Source organism: Lissotriton vulgaris, chromosome 1_2 (genome assembly GCF_964263255.1).
Source record: "Lissotriton vulgaris chromosome 1_2, aLisVul1.2, whole genome shotgun sequence".
NCBI lineage: Eukaryota > Metazoa > Chordata > Amphibia > Caudata > Salamandridae > Lissotriton > Lissotriton vulgaris.
In genome coordinates, this window is record NC_141686.1 from 95,774,336 (window position 1) to 95,792,975 (window position 18,640).

The 18,640-nt window shown below is 48.6% G+C and overlaps 1 protein-coding gene across 1 annotated transcript in view; it reads left to right on the top strand.

Moving 5' to 3' along the window:
- The window catches only part of SLC25A18 (solute carrier family 25 member 18), a 239,063-nt gene that overhangs the window by 81,410 nt on the left and 139,013 nt on the right, over nt 1-18,640 (top strand). The window contains exon 2 of the mRNA XM_086952896.1: nt 3,490-3,602. Within this exon, the coding sequence (XP_086809022.1) occupies nt 3,583-3,602 (20 nt within the window). The 5' untranslated portion in view covers nt 3,490-3,582. The remainder of the gene's footprint in view (nt 1-3,489; nt 3,603-18,640) is intronic.

An 18,640-nucleotide genomic window follows, 5' to 3' on the forward strand; every position in this document is an offset into this window, starting at 1 on the left:
ACCTTAGGAGTAACTTGTAGGTTTTAAGTGTAGTGACCTCAGATATAATGAAACTTATATATGTTGTGAGTGGGGCTAGCACCAGCTCACACACACTGGCAGGCCTGTAGTCACAGTTTGAGTAGCCTCTCACAAGTGGCATAATACATGCTGGAGCCCATGGGAGAACCCTGGTGTACCTATACCCTGGGTACCTCAGTACCATATACTAGGGACTTAGTAGGGTACACCAGTAGCCAATTGGCAAGGTACCAAAGTACTTTCCATGGTCCAATTTAGGGAGAGAGTAAAGTGACTGGGGTCCTGATTAGCAGGGGTCCTGATTAGCAGGATCCCAGTCAGACTAGTCAGGAAACAGAATGACACCATCAAAAAGTAGGGGTGGCCATGAAAGCAGATCCTACTTTCCTGCAGTGAGAGTACAACTTCTTGTAGAACATTACATTTAACTAGGAGAATAGTTGATTTGAAGGAATCTCAGTTTCCAAAGTGAGATCTTTAGGAAAGGAAATAGGAGTAGGAAATAGGACTGAAATGGTCGTGTTGTTCAATAGACAATGTTTAGACATGATTGATAGTCTAGGGGTCAGACTCTGCTGTGAGGTACAGCATAGCCAACAGGCATGCATCTCCTTCCTCCAGGATTGTCAGAGCATCATCTAATACTTGAGTTATGGTCTCTGTGCTGTATTTGAAACAAGTCGCCTTGTTGACAGATTTGATATTTATCCCAACCTATCTGACGCTATGTATTTTTGATTGGATGGTAAACTGTTATTTGACTCTAGGGCACTTTCGGAGCTATAATCGTAGAATACTACTTGGGCCGATTACAGATTTGTCATTTACTCTACTATGCTGTGACGAGCCACTATATGATTGTTTTACTGAATGTTACCGGAAATATTTTGCACTATATGAGAAACTGAACTAGTAGGGCCTTCTACCCAGTATCTGACTTTGATTGTCTACTCCTTGTTTTTACAATGTTGACCTCAACTGTTCTGACTTCATGCATGCTTCTGCCTCTGTGTACAGCGCTGATACCCGCAAGGGTCTTGTTTGCACTTTGTAAAACTTTTCAAATAAATAAATAAAAATTCCAGACTTGGAGAAATTGAGAATAATGTAGGTAATCGGACATAGGTCATGTTGCACCTGCTTTCTATTTGAAGAGCTATTCCCTCGCCATATATTGTCTCTCTCTCTCTCTCTCTCTCTCTCTCTCTCTCTCTCTCTCTCTCTCTCTCTCTCTCTCTCTCTCTCTCTCTCTCTCTCTCTCTCTCTCTCTCTCTCTCTCTCTCTCTCTCTCTCTCTCTCTCTTCCCCCCCCCCCCCCCCCCCCTCATGTGTACCTACAACAAAGTCTTAATCTAACAGATTCATATCGCCAAACGGACAAGTTTTCCCTCCTATGAACTCTATCCAGATTTCTTACTTAGACTTCAGTTTATCAATGCCGTCCCTTGTTCTAACCCTTCTTGATGGAAGAAATGCGTTATTGGGCCTCCCTTAATCGATGTTGTTCCCATCCTACAAGCAGTCCTGTGTTTGGGGATACGAGGCACAAAATCGGCCAATTTCTTTCCCCCCATAATATATCTCCATTGTTCGCATCGGGAATTAAAAATTGAGTTCAAGATAGCTGCTATACTTAATGAAGTAATCCACACCGCCTGCCATCCTACGTAAATGTCAAACTACAACTCGAGGTGCTCTGGGGATCACCCTGAAGCGAGAAGACTTTAAACAATGTTACTCTTGCTGGCTCCCCGATTATAGAACTCCTGTCCTGATGAAGGTAGAGAGAATGTGGATCTCCTCCCTTCTGAAAGGAAATAAAAACTCACATATTCAGAATGTACTTACCTTTGTTTCTTTTGTGTTTTATTTCACCTTATCTATGTAGTAGCTCTCTCTGTTTTAGTTATCCCTAAAGCACTCTGCTGCCATTGTGATTAGATCCACAATATAGAAATACTTAAAACGAATTTAAAAAATGTATTTTATTTATCTGGTGCCGTTTAGGTGCGGCACTGAGTATATATTACTCAAGGCACCACAGTTAAGATAAATTGCTTTTGAAAAGAGGCAGCTGACATCAGATGAAGATGTAGGAAGAAGTAGATGCCAACTTTCATTCAGGACATAGTGCCCCTGGGCACAGTGCGTTACACCACTTGAACCGGTCAGGTGAGCTTCTGATGTCAGGTACATCAGTCATGTCCGAAATAAAGGACGTAGAAGGTCAGCATGGTTGATAGAATGACGAGCAATTCATTGAAAATTATCAGCAAACAAGCAGCCCTTGGGCGAGAAAACAAGTTGCAACCAGTAGAGCTGGTGGTGCAGGGTCAGATGAGGTCAGGAATGGAGAGCGGCTTTCATCTAACTTATTGGCTGGCTTCGGTGGTCACGATGAACAAACAGACATGTTTCGCCTGAGAGTTCAAGTTCACGTTTTGTTTGATCACCTGTAGAAAAGCACAGGGTACTAGAGCAGAGTAATACACAGGGGCGTAGAGGTTCGGTCTCTTGTTAAAAAGGTTGTCAGCCCCTACTTGCGGCCTACTCGGGTGGTGGGAGTTCTCTTTTAGGAATCTTACAGTTTCAGTGCCAGCCATAGATCTTGCTCAAACCCGTAAGTGGTTGGTGCTGTGAACAGCATCGACTCAAGTATCTCCCATAGACCCCAGTCACAGAAGATGTGACAAGCCTCTAACACAGTAGAAGGACGTATTAGTTGTAGAACCATCTCTATTTTTGAATAGTTTGAATTTGTTTAAAAGTGGTTCTCTTGCTTTACGGTCAGTAAAGAATGGCATTCGGGTCTTGTCTGTCTACATTGTCATACCGAAGGCACCTTCCTCAGCAGCCTCGGCGAGAGTAGGGTTGGGGCATATGTTGTCTTCCAGACTGGTACTTTGATAGAGAATGACACTGAGTTTAAAAGCGGCTTGAATCTCGCCAGATCGGTGCTTCAGTGCTGGGTGCCACCTTTTGTTATGTAAGTGTCCCTTGTAATCAGTCAGCCGCAGGGTTTGATGGTCTGCTCACTCTTTATTTAGCCTCTGCTTGGAACGATGGCTCCATGCATTAACAGTGGGGTCTCCCAAGGCAAGCTTTGCATCTGATACCTGTATTACATGCATGTTTAGTCATTTACACACACTAGGCAGATACTGGTCGTTTGATCACTCACATAACCTTACATACAAGGATGTTTAGAAGCTCACTGTAGTTTTAATTTGAAGTAGGTTTACTTCGGCTGTAGTTTATGGTACACTGTGCTTCTTTGCGCTTCATGTTTTTTTGTGAAGATGATGGTGCGAAGTTAAGGCTACATTGCAATACCTCATTTCATTTGTTTATAAATGTGACCATATCATTACTTACATTTGCACCTTGTATGGATATGTAAATTCACAACCACAGACAATTCTTGTGTTTACAAGGAAGTTGCTTAATGATCTGTTCTTCTGCCCCTTAGTTGTTTGGAGGAGATACCAAGCCTGCAGGACACATTTGTGCTTCGGTCAAAGAGGACACGGTGAAAATCTCTACATAGAAGCTTGCTGCAATCATGGGGGACAAGAAGATCAGGTTAGTAACTGTGGCTATATCGCTACCTGTAAAAACGGTGACCTCTGGCTAACGCACTCCTATGTTTTTTGGGGCATAGATCAAGACAGACCTTTAATTGCGGTAATTTGTGTGACTAACCTCCAGCAGTTTGGCACTCCTACTGCTCCACTGGCCTCTTGTACCCAGTCTTCACACACTCCTCGGGACTGCATGAGAAGTTCTGAGGCATCAAAATAAGTGCTGCCGGTTTACACCGGCACAAATTAAATGTGTGGACAGGCTTTCACAAAATGTGTTCTGTGCCAACATCAGACTTAGAGGGCGCGTAGCGCCCCACCCTCCCACTCCCTCCCTCCTAGGATGCTGAAGCCTTGGGGCCCCTATGTTGCGGGGCCATGCCTTACACCCCCGCCCCCATGCAATCTTTTCAATAGCCCCTCCCAGCTGCTCGCCTTATAATCCCTACCAGTATTGGCTACCGTGGGTCACAAAACACTGAACCTTGCGCTACAAGTCTGTACTAAAAGTTTAATTCTGTCTTCCTCTTGCTCTTTCTTTTTGGTGCATGTTTATTCTATCTCTTCATTACAACGTTGCGGTTACTGTGCATTGACAGGTGTATTTTGAACTAATTGCATCTTACTATTCTCATCGTGCAGATCGAAATTTTTCAACTGGATATGATTGTCGTCCCACTTGATTTACCTCTGGCACAAGACATCATTAGTGTTTGCAGTAGATTTTTTTTCCTCTGCTAGATTATACAAGGGTCTGTGAAAAAAACGGACAATTCAAAACTTCAAAGAGTTTTAAATCGTGATTTGAACATTTCGATTTGCTCATACCTCAATTGCGCTGTAATTTTACACTGACCCCTTATTAAAATGAGAGCACAATTCACTATCATATGTCCAGTTTACAAGTCATTATATGGCTTTACTCTTAACTACCAAGTGAAGGTCTACCAATTGCCAACTACTAAGGCTCTTGGGGTCGATTGCTTTGACGCTCCTAGCAATCCGCCCTATAGATAGGGCAGTATAGCAGAAGATATCACCTTATCCAGGGCTCTTCATTATAGAAGTCACTTCAAAGTCTGTGTCTGATTGATTGAAATTTAGTACAACTTGACACCCACCTTTTCCATCCCTCTTTTACTAAAGAATGTGTCAGCTCTTACTTACTGTTACCTTCATCAGAGTTTCCATTTGTCGTTACCTTCCTTTGAATAATTATATACTGTTCTTAACCCATTGTGAGTGACGCACATTGAAGGATCTTCATCCTTTATCTTTAACAAAACAGCACATTACAGACTTCTTTATCATGTATTATGCCTATATGTAATACCATGCTTGCATATAACTTGCCTGTTTTTGCCCCCTCTCCCTAACACTCCAGAGTGTCTTATAGTGGCTGAAAGTTGGCTGATTTTATTCTTTAATTAATGACAAGAACATTAAATTTGGATGGGTCACATACCATTAGACGTGTCTATCGTTAGGACTATTTGTGAGGACTAGATGAACGTCAGATATGTCCAACATGTAAACCGCAGAAACTTAAGAGGGTCTCACTATACTAATTCAACACTAATCCTTTCTGGGTTCCGTAGTAGCATGCTACTCTCCGAAAAAGCACTTTGACGCCTCGTCAGGGGTAGTAAGCGCTTTATAAAGGCAATTACAATACTTTCATTTTTCTATCTCTGTAGATCCTTTTCCTTTCCGGTGTCTGGTTGACTTCACTGTTGCAGAGAGATAGCATTCCTTGGCTCTACTGTACCTACTTGGCCTTCTGGCCTTCTCCAGAAGTGAATATCTCTTCTTCCAACCCTCACAATACTTCATGCCTTTATCTAATTGAATGTTATTTCTGCTAAGGCCTATATCGCTGGGACTCTCTTCTAGCACTAGGATTCATTCATTGATTAATTTAATTCCATTGTGTGCGTTGATTTTTTTTTTTTTTAACATCATTTTTATTGCATCACCAATATAATTGTACAGACATTAGAACCAAAATTATAAGTCCACCTAAAACAAGAAATGACATTGTCCATTGTTCTCCATCCCGAGAGGCCCGCCCCCTCCTTAGGCGCAGCTCGGCCTCTGTCCATTAGTAGTCCTTGTAATACCTTACATTGCCCGACATTAGTAGTACCAAAGTAATGCTGGGTTGCTTTTGTGATTTTCACCCCTCCCCCATCCCATAATTTCGATCCCCAACAGCCCGCCAATTCCAGCTTCCTTCCCCCCCCCGTGGTCGCGCTGTGCTAAATCACTGTCATAAGAACGTCTGTTGTGGCGTAGGAAGTACATACATTCACTAAGGTGTGTCCCCCGGTAAGGTGACAGGGTTAGCCATATCCAGCTCCTCCACGTCCTCCCGCTCCTCGTCAGCTGTTTCTCGGAGCGCCTGCACCATCATTTCCCACGCAGTCGCCCTCTCCATAGTCTTCTCATCATTTGTTCTCCAGGCCACCTGGTACCTCAAGGTGCTCTCACACGCCGCCCACCGCAGGCATTCCCCATACCATCTTTTATATGTGGGCCCTGTTCTCGATTTCCAATTTCTCGTTATCTCCCGCTTAGCCAGAATTAGCCCTAAGTCTATAAATTTGCTGGTAGTCTTATTTCTAGGCGTGTGTGGAAACCAATGGAGGACCCCCACTGCTTTCGTGTACTGAATGTCCCTGTCTGTTGCACTGTTGAGGGCCCTCCCAATTTCCTGCCAGTAGTCCCCCAGGGAGGGGCAATCCCATAACATGTGACCCAAGTCCGCCCCAACTGTATTGCACCTGGGGCAAGCAGCTTGTTCCACCCCAAAATATTGTCGTATTTTCCCCGGCGTGAGGTATGCCCTGTGAATGATGTAGAAATGGATTAACTGAAACCTGGCGTTCCTCGAGCTTTTCCGTACTCGCCTCAGCAACTGGCTCCAGGTCGTATCAGGGATCTCCAATTGGAGGTCCAGCTCCCATTTGGCCTTCAGAACCGCCAGAGGCTGTAGGGCCTCCCGCAGCATCCTGGAGTACAACGGCCTTAAAGGTCCCTGCTGCCATCATCGTGTATTGACATGCCATAGAGGCGCCCGGTTCCTGCAATCCTTCCCCCCAGTGAGCCTGCATGGCGCCCGTGACTGCCGCGTGCAACAAGTAGTCGCCCCTCGGCAGGTCGAACCGCTCCTGCAATTCCCGAAACGGCAGCAGTACCCCATCCTCATATAAGTCGCCCAGCATGTGTATCCCCGCCTCCTCCCACCCCAGCAAGCGCGACCAGTCCCCTCCGTGAGGGAGGGCCGTAACCATCCCCAACGGGATTTCAGGAGCGTACATAAGGCGGACCCCCGCTCGCTTACGCGCCCGGTTCCAGCAGAGTCGGAACGTCTGCTCCTCAACCGTCAGGTCCCCAACCAGGAGCTTCTGGTGCAGTGTGATGTACGCCAGAACGTGTCGCGGGGTACCTTCTGCTCTCGCTTCCTCAGGGCCTCTATACACTCTCGCGACCTCCTGAGTGAAGACCTGCAGCTGCGCCGCCAGATAATACCCTTCAAAATCAGGCACCGCCAATCCTCCTTCATCCTTGGGGCGTAGCAGAGTGTCCAGCGCTATGCGCCTCCTCCCCGTGCCCCATAAGAACGCTATGACCAGAGATCTAAGGCGCCGAAAAATAGAGCTCGGGATCCACACCGGGAGCGTCCTAAAATAATACAACAGCCTGGGCAGGGCCACCATCTTAAGCAGGGAGATCCGACCAGCCAGGGATAGCGGCAGTGTAGACCAGAAATCCATGCTCCCTCGCAGAGCATTAATACATCGGGTGATGTTACCTTCCAGCAGATCCGCCGGAGTGTGATAGATATAAACTCCCAGATAATGCAGACAGCGCGGCTCCCATCGGAGTTCCTGCGCCGTGAGTGGGCACGGTTCTCCTGATCGCAGGGGGAATAAGCAGGACTTAGGCCAGTTGACCCTCAGGCCTGATAACCGGCCGAACCGCTCCAACAGCCGTCTTGCCCCCAAAAGCTCTGGGCCCGCGTTAGCCAAAAACATCAGCAGATCATCTGCGTATAAAGAAATGAGATGTGGCCTGCCCCTATACGATAATCCGGCATAGTGGCGGCCCGACCTGGCCTCCACAGCGAAAGGTTCCATCGCCAGGGCAAACAAGAGAGGAGATAGGGAGCACCCCTGCCTAGTGCCTCGCCGGACAGGGTATTGCCTCGAGACCAGAGTGCCCACCCGGACTCTCGCTACCGCGTCAGTGTACAGGACCTTGGTCCAGTTTATGTATCCATCCCCCAGCCCGAAGCGCCGCATCACCTCATACAAGTACCCCCATTCAAGACTGTCGAAGGCCTTCTCTATGTCAATTGAGAGAACAAATGGAGAGACGGCGCCCGGCCAGTCTGCTCCCATCAATCTCGTAAGCCTTCGGATATTGTGGGCGGTGTTGCGCGTCGGGATGAAGCCGCACTGGTCCTTATGAACAAGGTCAGTCATGTGCACTAGCAGCCTGTTGGCAAGAATTTTACTCAGGATCTTGTAGTCCGTTGTCAGCATGGACAACGGACGGTAGGAGGATAAAGCCGCTCCCTCTCTGCCCGGTTTTAAGAGCGGGATCATGATGGCTTCACACATGGAGCCCGGGAGCCGACCCCTCGATTGTGCCTCGTTGTAGACTTCTCGCAACCGGGGAGCAAGGTACTCCAGATATTTACTATAGAACTCGATCGGGAGTCCGTCGAGACCCGGGGTCTTATTCCTGGCCATTTGTTTTACTGCACACCCTATCTCCCCGATCGTAATGGGCCGACCCAGCTCCTCTGCCTCTGAGTCTTCCACCCTCGGCAGTTGTAAACCGTCCAAGAAATCGCCCAGCTCATCCATCCCCCCTGTTTCTCCACTCTCATAGAGACCCTCATAATACGCCCGAAACTTATTCAGTATCCCGGGTTGGGTATGGCAGGGCTCCTCCCCTGTCTCCTGGATCATCATGATCGGCATACCCCTCCTGACTGGGTTAGCAAGCCACGCCAGCATAGACCCCGCCTTTTCGCCTTCCGCATGCGCCCTCGTCATGTACGCTTTATGATCAAAGCTGCGCAGCCGTTCCAGTTCCACTGCCAGCCCCTCCCTGGCCCCACTAAGCCCCTCCTGCAACTCAGGGTGATTCGGGCGACCCTTCTCCAGATCCCTCAACCGCGTCTCAGCCTTATCCAAATCATCGATCAAAGTCTTGCGAGCCCCAGCCGTGTGTCCAATACAGTGCCCTCGCACCACCACCTTAAACGCATCCCACTCCACCGCCCTCGTGGAGGCCGAGCCACTGTTCTCCTCAAAATAACACTCTATACAGTCTCCAAGGGCCTCCCTGAACAACAAGTCATCCAGGGTATCAGGTTGCAGGCGCCATGTTGGTACGCAGTTAACGGCCACCATCCAGTTCAGGGATAACAACAAAGGGTTGTGGTCCGACATCGTCCGGGCCAAATATTCCGCCCCCCCCACCGCAGAAAGTACAGATGATGAACACAGAAACGCGTCCAGCCTAACATGTAGATCATGCAACTGCGAGTGAAAGGAGTAGTCCCTAGTAGTGGGGTGTAACGCCCTCCATGCATCCGTGAGGGCCCAACTCTCCTGCCACTCCAGCCTGCGCTTGGCCACCCTATGCGCTAGGGATGCGCGCAGTGGGGGATGGGACCTATCCAAAACCACATCCTCAACCGAATTGAAATCCCCCCCCAGGAGCACCGGCCCCGCCAAATAGCTCGCCAGTTTACCCGAGAGTACGGACAAAAATGCAGGCAGATCCACATTGGGAGCGTACACACTGCAGAGAGACACTACCCTGCCTCTTAGCCTCCCCTCCACCGCCACATATCTGCCCTCAGGGTCCACCAATGTTTTAGTAACCTGGAAGGGAACCCCCGCTCGTATCCAAATTAGCGCCCCCCTTGCAAAAGCTGAGAACGTCGTATTGAACAGCTGTCCCCTCCATCGCCTCTGTAGCTCAATCCCTTCTTGCTTATTAAGATGTGTTTCTTGCAGGAACGCTATGTGCACCCCCCTACGCTTGAGGTATGCCTGAACTTTATGCCTACGTGTCATGGACTGCATACCCCGCACATTCCAGGACACACATTTCAATGCCCCGGTACTAGCCATTCCCCTTCGCCCATCCAGACCGAACAATAGAAATCATTGACCTTGCACTTTCCTCGACCACGGACTGACCCCCCCACCCTCTCCAAACAGGAAGCCAAACCCCCCCTCCAACAACAACACCCAGAGCAACCCCAACTGCTCTCAATTCCCACCCCCCCAGGACAGGCCCCCCGCAAATGGAAGTACCCCCATCCAAACCAACACTCCCGACCACCCCTCAAAGAAAGGCAGTAATGTTCGCAGTCTCCACTGCGATGACCTTAAGGGCCAGTAGGGCGCGGATCGATGCGAAAGGTTCGTGAAAGCAAATCAGTCCCGCATACTCCACCCCACAATCCCCACATCATAGCGCCCCGAAACCTCATGTAACAGTGTTCCGCTGCCACGGGCCCAACGCCCCGGTGTCCAACCAGCGAGTCCGCTCCACTAGTCCAGGTTAACACACCCCAAGGATCTCCTCCGAAGTCTGCGGCGTCACGATAGGGCCTCGGGCTCCACCAAATTCCGAGAGTCCCGTCTCTGAGCCCGTGCCCGGGTCCTCCGATTCCGTGCCCTTCCCGGACTGGCTCCTGGTATTTTTGGATAAGTTCGCCACTGCCTGTAGGGCCGCCTGCCTCTCCGTCTCCATCTGCGACACCGAAGGCCTGCCGGTCCTCCTGCGGTTCTTCCTGATCCGTTGAGATTTCCTGATCGGTTGTGTCACCTTAGCCTCCTCCTCCCTGGCCTTGGCGCCATCTGTTCCCGCTTTGTAAATGTCCCACCAGGCCCAGGCGTCCGCCGAGGACGTAAAAAAGAGTGTCTGTTCATCCACCACCACACTCAGCTTCGCCGGGAAGAGCAGGGAGTACTTGATGCCTTCATCACGGAGCTCCCGCTTAAGGGACAGGAAATTAGCCCTGAGCTTCTGCGTCTCAAACGTATAGTCTGGGAACATAGTGACCCTGTTGTTGTCCACTTGAAAGGGTCCTGCCTCCCTCGCTCTCTGCAGTAAGCAGTCTCTGTCCCTGTAATGGAGCAACTTGAACACCACTGGGCGAGGCGGAAGGCCCGGGGCCGGCGGACGCGCTGGATCCCTATGCGCTCGCTCAAGGGAGAAGAAGGGGGACAATCCCTCTGGTGCCACCTCAGTTCGTAACCAGTTGTCGAGATAGCCCACCATATCATCTCCTTCGATTTTTTCCGGCAGGCCTACGAGGCGTACGTTGTTGCGCCTATTCCGGTTTTCCGCGTCCTCGGCCCTCCGTTCCAGCACCTTCAATCGATCCATCACATCCGCCATCTGCGCTTTCACCGCTGCATGGCTTGGGGCCAATTCCTGAACCGTGATTTCCACGGACTTCACCCTGTCCTTGAGCTTATCGTGGTCAGCTTTCAGGAGTCCCAAGCCCGTCGCCACCTGGGCTATGTCCTGCTGCAAGGCGTCCTTTGTGGTGGCGATGGCCTCCAGGATACGGTCCTGCATACGCTGCAGCGCCGACTGGTCTCGATCCGCTCCTTCTGTGGCTTCGGTGTCGGTCGCACCATCCCCCTTCCCTTTCGGCTTCCCCATCTGGGCTGGAACGAGTGGTGGCCTCCAAAGCTGCCTCTGCACCCGCTCCGCACTTCGCAGGGCCTCGCCCCTAGGAAAGTCCCCCTGTAGCAGTAGTGGGAAAGGCCAGCTGCGTTCCACGCCTTGAGCACCACTCTGGGGCCAAAGCCGCCTCTCGGGATCAGGGTTTCCGACGGACCGTTAAGCCGTCTGGCGCCAGTCGTGCTCAGAGATCCGGGGTCATCGTCACTGGGTTGTCGCCACGTTGTCGCCGCCACTACCAAGGGTTCGGCTCCCATCCACAGCCGGTGGCGCGCGAAAGGTCCGCTCCAGAACCCCGAGAGAGGCCAGATGCAGCCGCCTACACCTCTTATCGGAGAAGAGTAGCAGCCCTTAAAGTGGCTCCGGGCCTGCGACTCCATCGTCTCCGTTCTTCATGCCACCGCCGCCATCTTAGCTCGATGACTTCACGCCTGGGTCCAACTTTCAGATTCAAATACCGGGCTGGGAACGGTCTCGAGTCGACCGCCGTCGGCGTCGGACCCTCCGTGGCACCTTCCAGTATCGGATTATATCAGTTTCGTCGGGGTCCGACCAGATATTCAGGATATTTTTCAGGATCGGGCGCGGAGCTCCGAGCTCACGCTGCCTACCTCCTCGGCATCCAAGCCACGCCCCCCTTCCATTGTGTGCGTTGATGCTTATTGTTTGTTCGTTATGAGTGTAATCTTTAATTGTATATTGGTCCACGTACATAAGAGCGCTTTACAAAAGGACAATCTCTGTGCTATATAAAATGCACATAAATACTGTAAAGTTAAACATATTTTTTAGGAAATTACTTGTTTGCTGTTGGGACAGCCATTGAAAGCCTGGCGGTCCCAAACATGAAACCAAATAAATAACCCGCAAAGCTGGAAGAAACTCTTTAGCATGTTAGGTTAATTTCTCTTTTGTTTTTTTAAATAACAAACTTCCTATTTGACAGTTTGTTTTTGAAGAGCAAACAACTCTGCTGAACAAGTGCATTAAGTATGACACCTTCCTAAGTAGAGTATTAGTGCCCTCAGCAGTGCCACCGTTACAGCAGGTCTACTGAGGACGTGAAGACCAACTTTCCGTCAGGGCAGTGGCGTACAGCCCTCTGCTACCCCAGCAGACTGACCGACCTGCTGCCATATTTGAGATGAGGCTCAAAGTCTCTGTGCTGCTGCTGAGGACGGGCTCACCTTCCCAACTACTTCTAAGCCCTGCTACCTTACCGCTCTCTCGCTCCTGTGCCATGTAATTAAGAACAACTTGACTGCCAAGGATCCGCCACTGTAAATGTATTTTACATTGATCTATTTCTTTCTGTTTCTTCCCAGTGGATGTAGCAAAAAGCAGTTTGATGCCCCGAGGTACACAGTATATATTATTTTACTTGGTGCCAGTGAGTTGCATTTACATATTGCCCCATTTGCAGCTGTCATGTAGGTAGTGCAAGCAGCACTCCACTTAATGATACTGAGAAAATAAGCGCTGGGAGAGCCAATAGGTTCCGCCTATAGGTGATCTATTGGCTTTGTTAATCGGGTGGGGGTGGAGAACAAACAAGAGGGTAGGTGTTGGTGGAGAGCAGGGTTGAAAAAAAGCAATATGAAGCGGCCAGTGCTTGCCTCACTATAGTGCTTTTTGTTCTTCCCTCCTGTGGGTTGGGTGGGGGGAGGAAACTGACAGGGTGGGTGGTAGGTAGAGAAGAAACTGTGTCAGGCAGGTGAAAGGGAAAAAGAAACAGGGACTGTGCAGGTGGGAGAAGAAGAAGAAATACAAATGGGGACAGGAAGACGGGATAAGAAGCAACACTGATGGGGTGTTTGAGAGAAAAGAAGCGGCTGGGATTGGAAGGATGAAGGTCAGAATAAGAAGCAACGTGTGCGGGAGAAAAAAGGATCATGGGCGGGTGGAAAGGGAAGAAGCAACACAGAGGAGCGGGTGAGAAGAAAGAAACTTTAAAAAATAGTATCCCAATCACAGCGCCAGCAGCGGAAGGATCTTAATAAATCGGAAGCAATCCGTACACTGTCGGGGCTCCTGCAGAAAGAAAAGGAAGTGAAGAAGGTTTGCGCTGCCCAATTAGAAGCCCGCAAATGAGAGGGATAATGAATCTCAAAAATGCTAAACAGTGGGCAGGCTCCAAGCCCTTATTCAAGACAGTGTCTCTTGCAAGCGAGACCTAAAAATGATATTACCTTGTAATTTTTCAGCTCTATTGTAAAAGAATAATATTTGTGCATTGTGAGGAACCTGAAGAATGATATTGTGTTTTTTTGTTTCTCACTAACCAGTGTGTGGCACATTGTAAGTTTATACATTGTTAGTTTAAGAGAAGATTTGGCCTGCCAGATAATGTTGCAGCAACTTCACTTCTTTGCCAAAGTTTAAAGGGCATTGACACAAAGCATGCTATTAGCTCTTACATTGTTATGAGTGGGAAGACCCATTAGGAGTTGTAGGACTTTGCATGTTGGCTATTGACTGGGTGTGAGATAATCGGAAACTGCTGCACAAGAGGAAATTTGTAATAGATATATTGGCTTCATGATTATACATTGCTAAAAGCCTAGGAACAAAGTCTACATCAACAGCAATGTAGGGCAGTTAGATGTATCTGTGGTGGTTCTGACAATAACAAGAAGCTTTGACTGAGGAAAGCAGCAGCAGCGCAAGGCAACTGTACAAAGAAGAGATGGATTGGGAGCAATTATAAGTGGACTGCAACAAAAGGTGTCATTAGGTTAACAGGGTGGGAGGGAACGATCAAAGTACATGCTAGGAGATCACCTAGAAGTGATTTAACCTATTCACAAACGTACCAGCCAAGAAAGTCTTTCAAACTCTACCTTTTTACAGGGCTAGTGTTCTGCAGGAAAATGGCTAGTATCCTGGATATGGGATAGGCTAGTTAATTAATCTGCCACTGATCAGCAGAGAATTCATTACGTCTCTTCTGGCGAAATTAAATCTTATGGCAGTGTGATATGATCATGCCTTTTCTGCATCAAAATTTGAACCAATTGCTCCCAAAAGATCTATGGAATTAGTTTTTGTACGCAATTAAGCAGATTTGGCTCACTAAAAATTAGTTCAATTCTGAAAGCTCATTTTTGATACACTTATAAAATTATACCGCAGATATGGATTAGTTACTTACCTGTAATCCTAGCTCTCTTCCAGGGGTATCCTCATCAAAGTCATGAGGACTAGAATATTCCCGCCCATGCGCGGGACCCCGGAAACACATTCATATATGTGCCCCACATATATGTATCTCCATATAAATATATATACACATATATATACATATAAAAATAAGCAATTGCAACCTTATCAACACCAGAGCTGTATAATGCTGTCGGAACTCCCCATTATATCATGAAACAAGCATAAGAAACGGGAGAGAACAGCTAACATGTTTTGAAACTGTTTTAATGCTCAGCAGTCAGTAGAAATCGCTCACATAGGACTGAAGCATATACAGCTCCCAGGCTGCATTGCAAAAAACACAGTCTAAAAAGACTGAAAAGCTAACGCATAGCAACATAGAGATAAACTGGCCTTTAAGGCAGTCATGACCCCCAGCTTCCCATCATGCCTCAGGGGTGACAGTTAGGTCAGTTGTTCTTTGCGGTGACTCAAAAAGCCATGGCACAAAGAGTTAATAATATCCTTAAAATACCAGAATCGTTTGCCCGGGGAGGTGGGAGGGTTCCTTATGACTTTGATGAGGATACCCCTGGAAGAGAACTAGGATTACAGGTAAGTAACTAATCCTTCTCTTCCAGGGGATCCTCATCAATAGTCATAAGTATTAGAATAGAATAGCGAGCCTCACCTCATCCACCTGCGGGCAAAGGAACATAACGGTAAATGAACCAATCAGCTTAGATAACAAGTCTGGACAGATAGATCACTATCCGAAGAGATACCTCAAGGAGGCCTAGCCCACTTGAGTATCAGCCCTGGAATCGGATACTAGACAGTAATGCCTTGTGAAGGTGTGAACCGATCTCTAGGTTGCTACCTTGCAAATCTCTGACATTGGAACATCATGCAAGAAAGCTACTGTGGCCGCTTTCCCCCTAGTGGAGTGTGCTTTAGGAGACAACAACAAGGGTTTAAGAGCCAGCTGGTAAGCCAATTTTATACAGGACACTATCCATCTTGAAATGGATCTTTTAGAGGCTGAGGAGCCTGTTCTCATGGCACCATAATTAAAAAACAATTGATCCGATTTTCATATTCCCTTGGTACCCTCCAGATAGAATTTAAGCACTCTTCGGAGGCCCAAGGAATGTAGCGACCTCTCTGCAGGAGTCGCGGGGTTTGGAAAAAAAGGACGGTAGGGAGATTAACTGATTAATATGAAAATCAGATACAACTTTTGGCAAAAAGGAAGGGTGAGCCCTTAATACTACCCTGTTGTGGTGAAAAACGTTATAAGGCTCTTTTGCACACAGCGCTTGGATTTCACTCACTCTGTGCGCTGATGTTATCGCTACCAGAAAAGCGGCCTTCCACGTCCGGTGCTGTAAAGAGGCTTTGTGAATGGGCTCAAAAGGGGGACCGATTAATTTAAGCAGCATCAGATTCAACTCCCATGGAGGAGAAGGGTTTCGAACAGGGGGATATACTTTCTTCAACCCCTGTAAGAAGTCCTTAACCACCTACATTTGAAAAAAAAAAAAGGTTGGCTGGGTGACTTTCTGTACGCCGTAATGGCTGACAAATGAACCCTGATTGAGGCATATTTCAAACCCACTTTAGCTAGGTATAGAAGGTAAGGCAGAATGACATCCTCCTGCCCCTTGGTAGCGTCAAAGTGATTTTCTACACACCATAGGAAGAACCTCTTCCACTTGAACGCATATGACGCTCTTGTGGAGGGCCTCTGTACCTCTTTCAAAATGTGCATGCAGTCTTGCGGCAGTTTCAAGTGTCCGTATTGTAGGACCTCAGGAGCCATGCTGCCAAGTTCAGTGAGGGAAGGCTGGGATGGAGAATCCTCCCGCCCATCTTGTCCAGTAGGTCCGCTCTGTAAGGCAGTCTCCTGTGTGGGAGCACCGACAGCTGAAGAAGGTCCGGATACCACCACTGCCGAGGCCAGTCTGGAGCTATCAGAATCATCTTCATGTTGGATCTGATGAGCTTGGACACCACCTTCGGAATCAGAGGCAGGGGAGGAAAGACGTAGGCAAATGTCCCTGACCAATCCATCAAAAGCGCATTCCCCCTGGTCCCTCGACGGTGGAATCTGGATGCGAAAGCATGGCATTTTTTGTTTTTGTCGTCTGCAAACAAATCTATTGATGGACGACCCCGATGATGGAAAAGATCTGCCACCACCTCGTCGTGTAGCACCCAGTCTATCTGATCTTCGAAGTGTCGACTGAGTGAGTCTGCTTTGACATTTTGCTCTCCCGGAAGGTGCACTGCTACTATGGAGAGGTTTCAAACCAGTAGCCAGTGCCAGATCGCTAGAGCCTCCAGGGAGAGAGGGCGAGAGGGTGTACCACCCTGTTTGTTTAGATAAAACATGGTGGTCGTGTTGTCTGTTTGGATCAGGACCGAGTTGGACTTGATCGCAGGCAGAAAAGCTTTCAGAGCAAGATGGACTGGTCGTAGCTCCAACATGTTTATGTGGTAGGGCTGCTCCTTTGTGGACCACCGGACCTGCATTTGAAGGCACCTCATGTGTGCCCCCCATCCCTGTAGAGATGCATCCGTTACAACGATTGCACTGCAACTGGCTGGTGAAAAGGGACTCCCACCAACAGATTCTGAGGCCGAGCCCACCACTTGATGGATGATTTTGCTGCTTGGGAGAGCACGATCCGATCTTCCCAGCGACCCGTTGCTTGATCCCATTTGTCTTCTAGATCTTGCTGCAACGGTTGCATTCTCAGCCTGGCATTGAGGATGAGAAATCAGCAAGAGGCCATTGACTCCAGCAGAGATGCAACTTGTCGGACTGCTGGACGTTCTGTCTGAAGTAGAATCCTGCACGTCTGCTGCATTAAAGAAAGTCTCTCCTCCGAAGGAAACTCTCTTCCTTTGTTTGTATCCAGAGTCGATCCTAGATAGTGGATCGTCTGGGTGGGCTGCTGCACGGACTTCTCCGTGTTGACATGAAGGCCCAGATCGTGTAACTGCTGCAGACAAACTTGGAATTCGCTCCTTACTTGTCGAGGAGATGGCCCTTTGAGAAGCCAATCGTCCATGTAAGGGTAGACAAACAGACCTCTTCTGTGTAGGGCGGCGGCCACCACTGCCATGCACTTGGTAAAGACTCATGGGGCAGATTTGATCCCGAAGGGTGAGACCTTGTACTGATAGCGTGTGTGTCCGACCACAAACCGCAGATACTTGCGATGATGTGGACCAATGGGTATGTGGAAGTACGCATCTTGGAGGTCCACCGAACACATCCAATTCCCTATTTGCAGATGTGGACATATTTGATGAAGGGCCAACATGCAAAACCTATCCTTCATGATGACTCTGTTCAATAGGCGAAGATCCAGGATGGGTCTGAACTTGTACTCCTGATCTCTTTTGGGCACCAGAAAGTACCTGGAGTAGACTCCCTTCCCCCACTGTGCGGAAGGAACCTCTTCTATGGCTTGCTTTTGTAGAAGGCTTTTCACTTCCTGTCGTAGCAACTTTAGTTGGTGAGGACGAGATCTTTTTGGAGGAATGTCCTTTGGAAGCACACGGAAACGTAGTGTGTATCCATTGTGCAGTATATTGAGCACCCAATGATCTTTTGTGATGCTGCACCACTCTTCCAGATGATGGGAAGCACTTCCTCCCACTGGAGTTCGCAACCGCGCCAGAGGAAGCCACTGCTCATGGTTTCCCTCCCGATCTAGCCGTGGTGGAGGACTGTTGCTGGTGACCACCTCAACTCTGTTCGTTTTACGGCCCTGATATTGCAACTTGCCTTGGTTTTTCCCTTGGGACCATTCAGTGGTTTTTACCATCTGTTGGTATCCCTTGCGCTGGTTGGGCCTGTATCGGCATTTGTACTCCTTCTTTTTCTCCAAGCCCACGGCTTTGAGGGTATCAAGTTCCGCCTTCATCCTGCCCATTTCCTCATCTGTATGGGTGCCAAATACAGATGAGCCGGAAAACGGGATATTTAGGATTCTCTGCTGTGCATCAAGTTTGAGTGCTGTTAGCCTCAACCAGGAGGATCTCCTGGCACAAACCTCATGGGCATAAGAATGCGCCAATAGTGTAGCGCCGTCCGCTGCCGTGCTGATCATTTGGTTGGCAACAAGCGAACTCTCTGTGATGATCTCCTCAAAGTCCTTC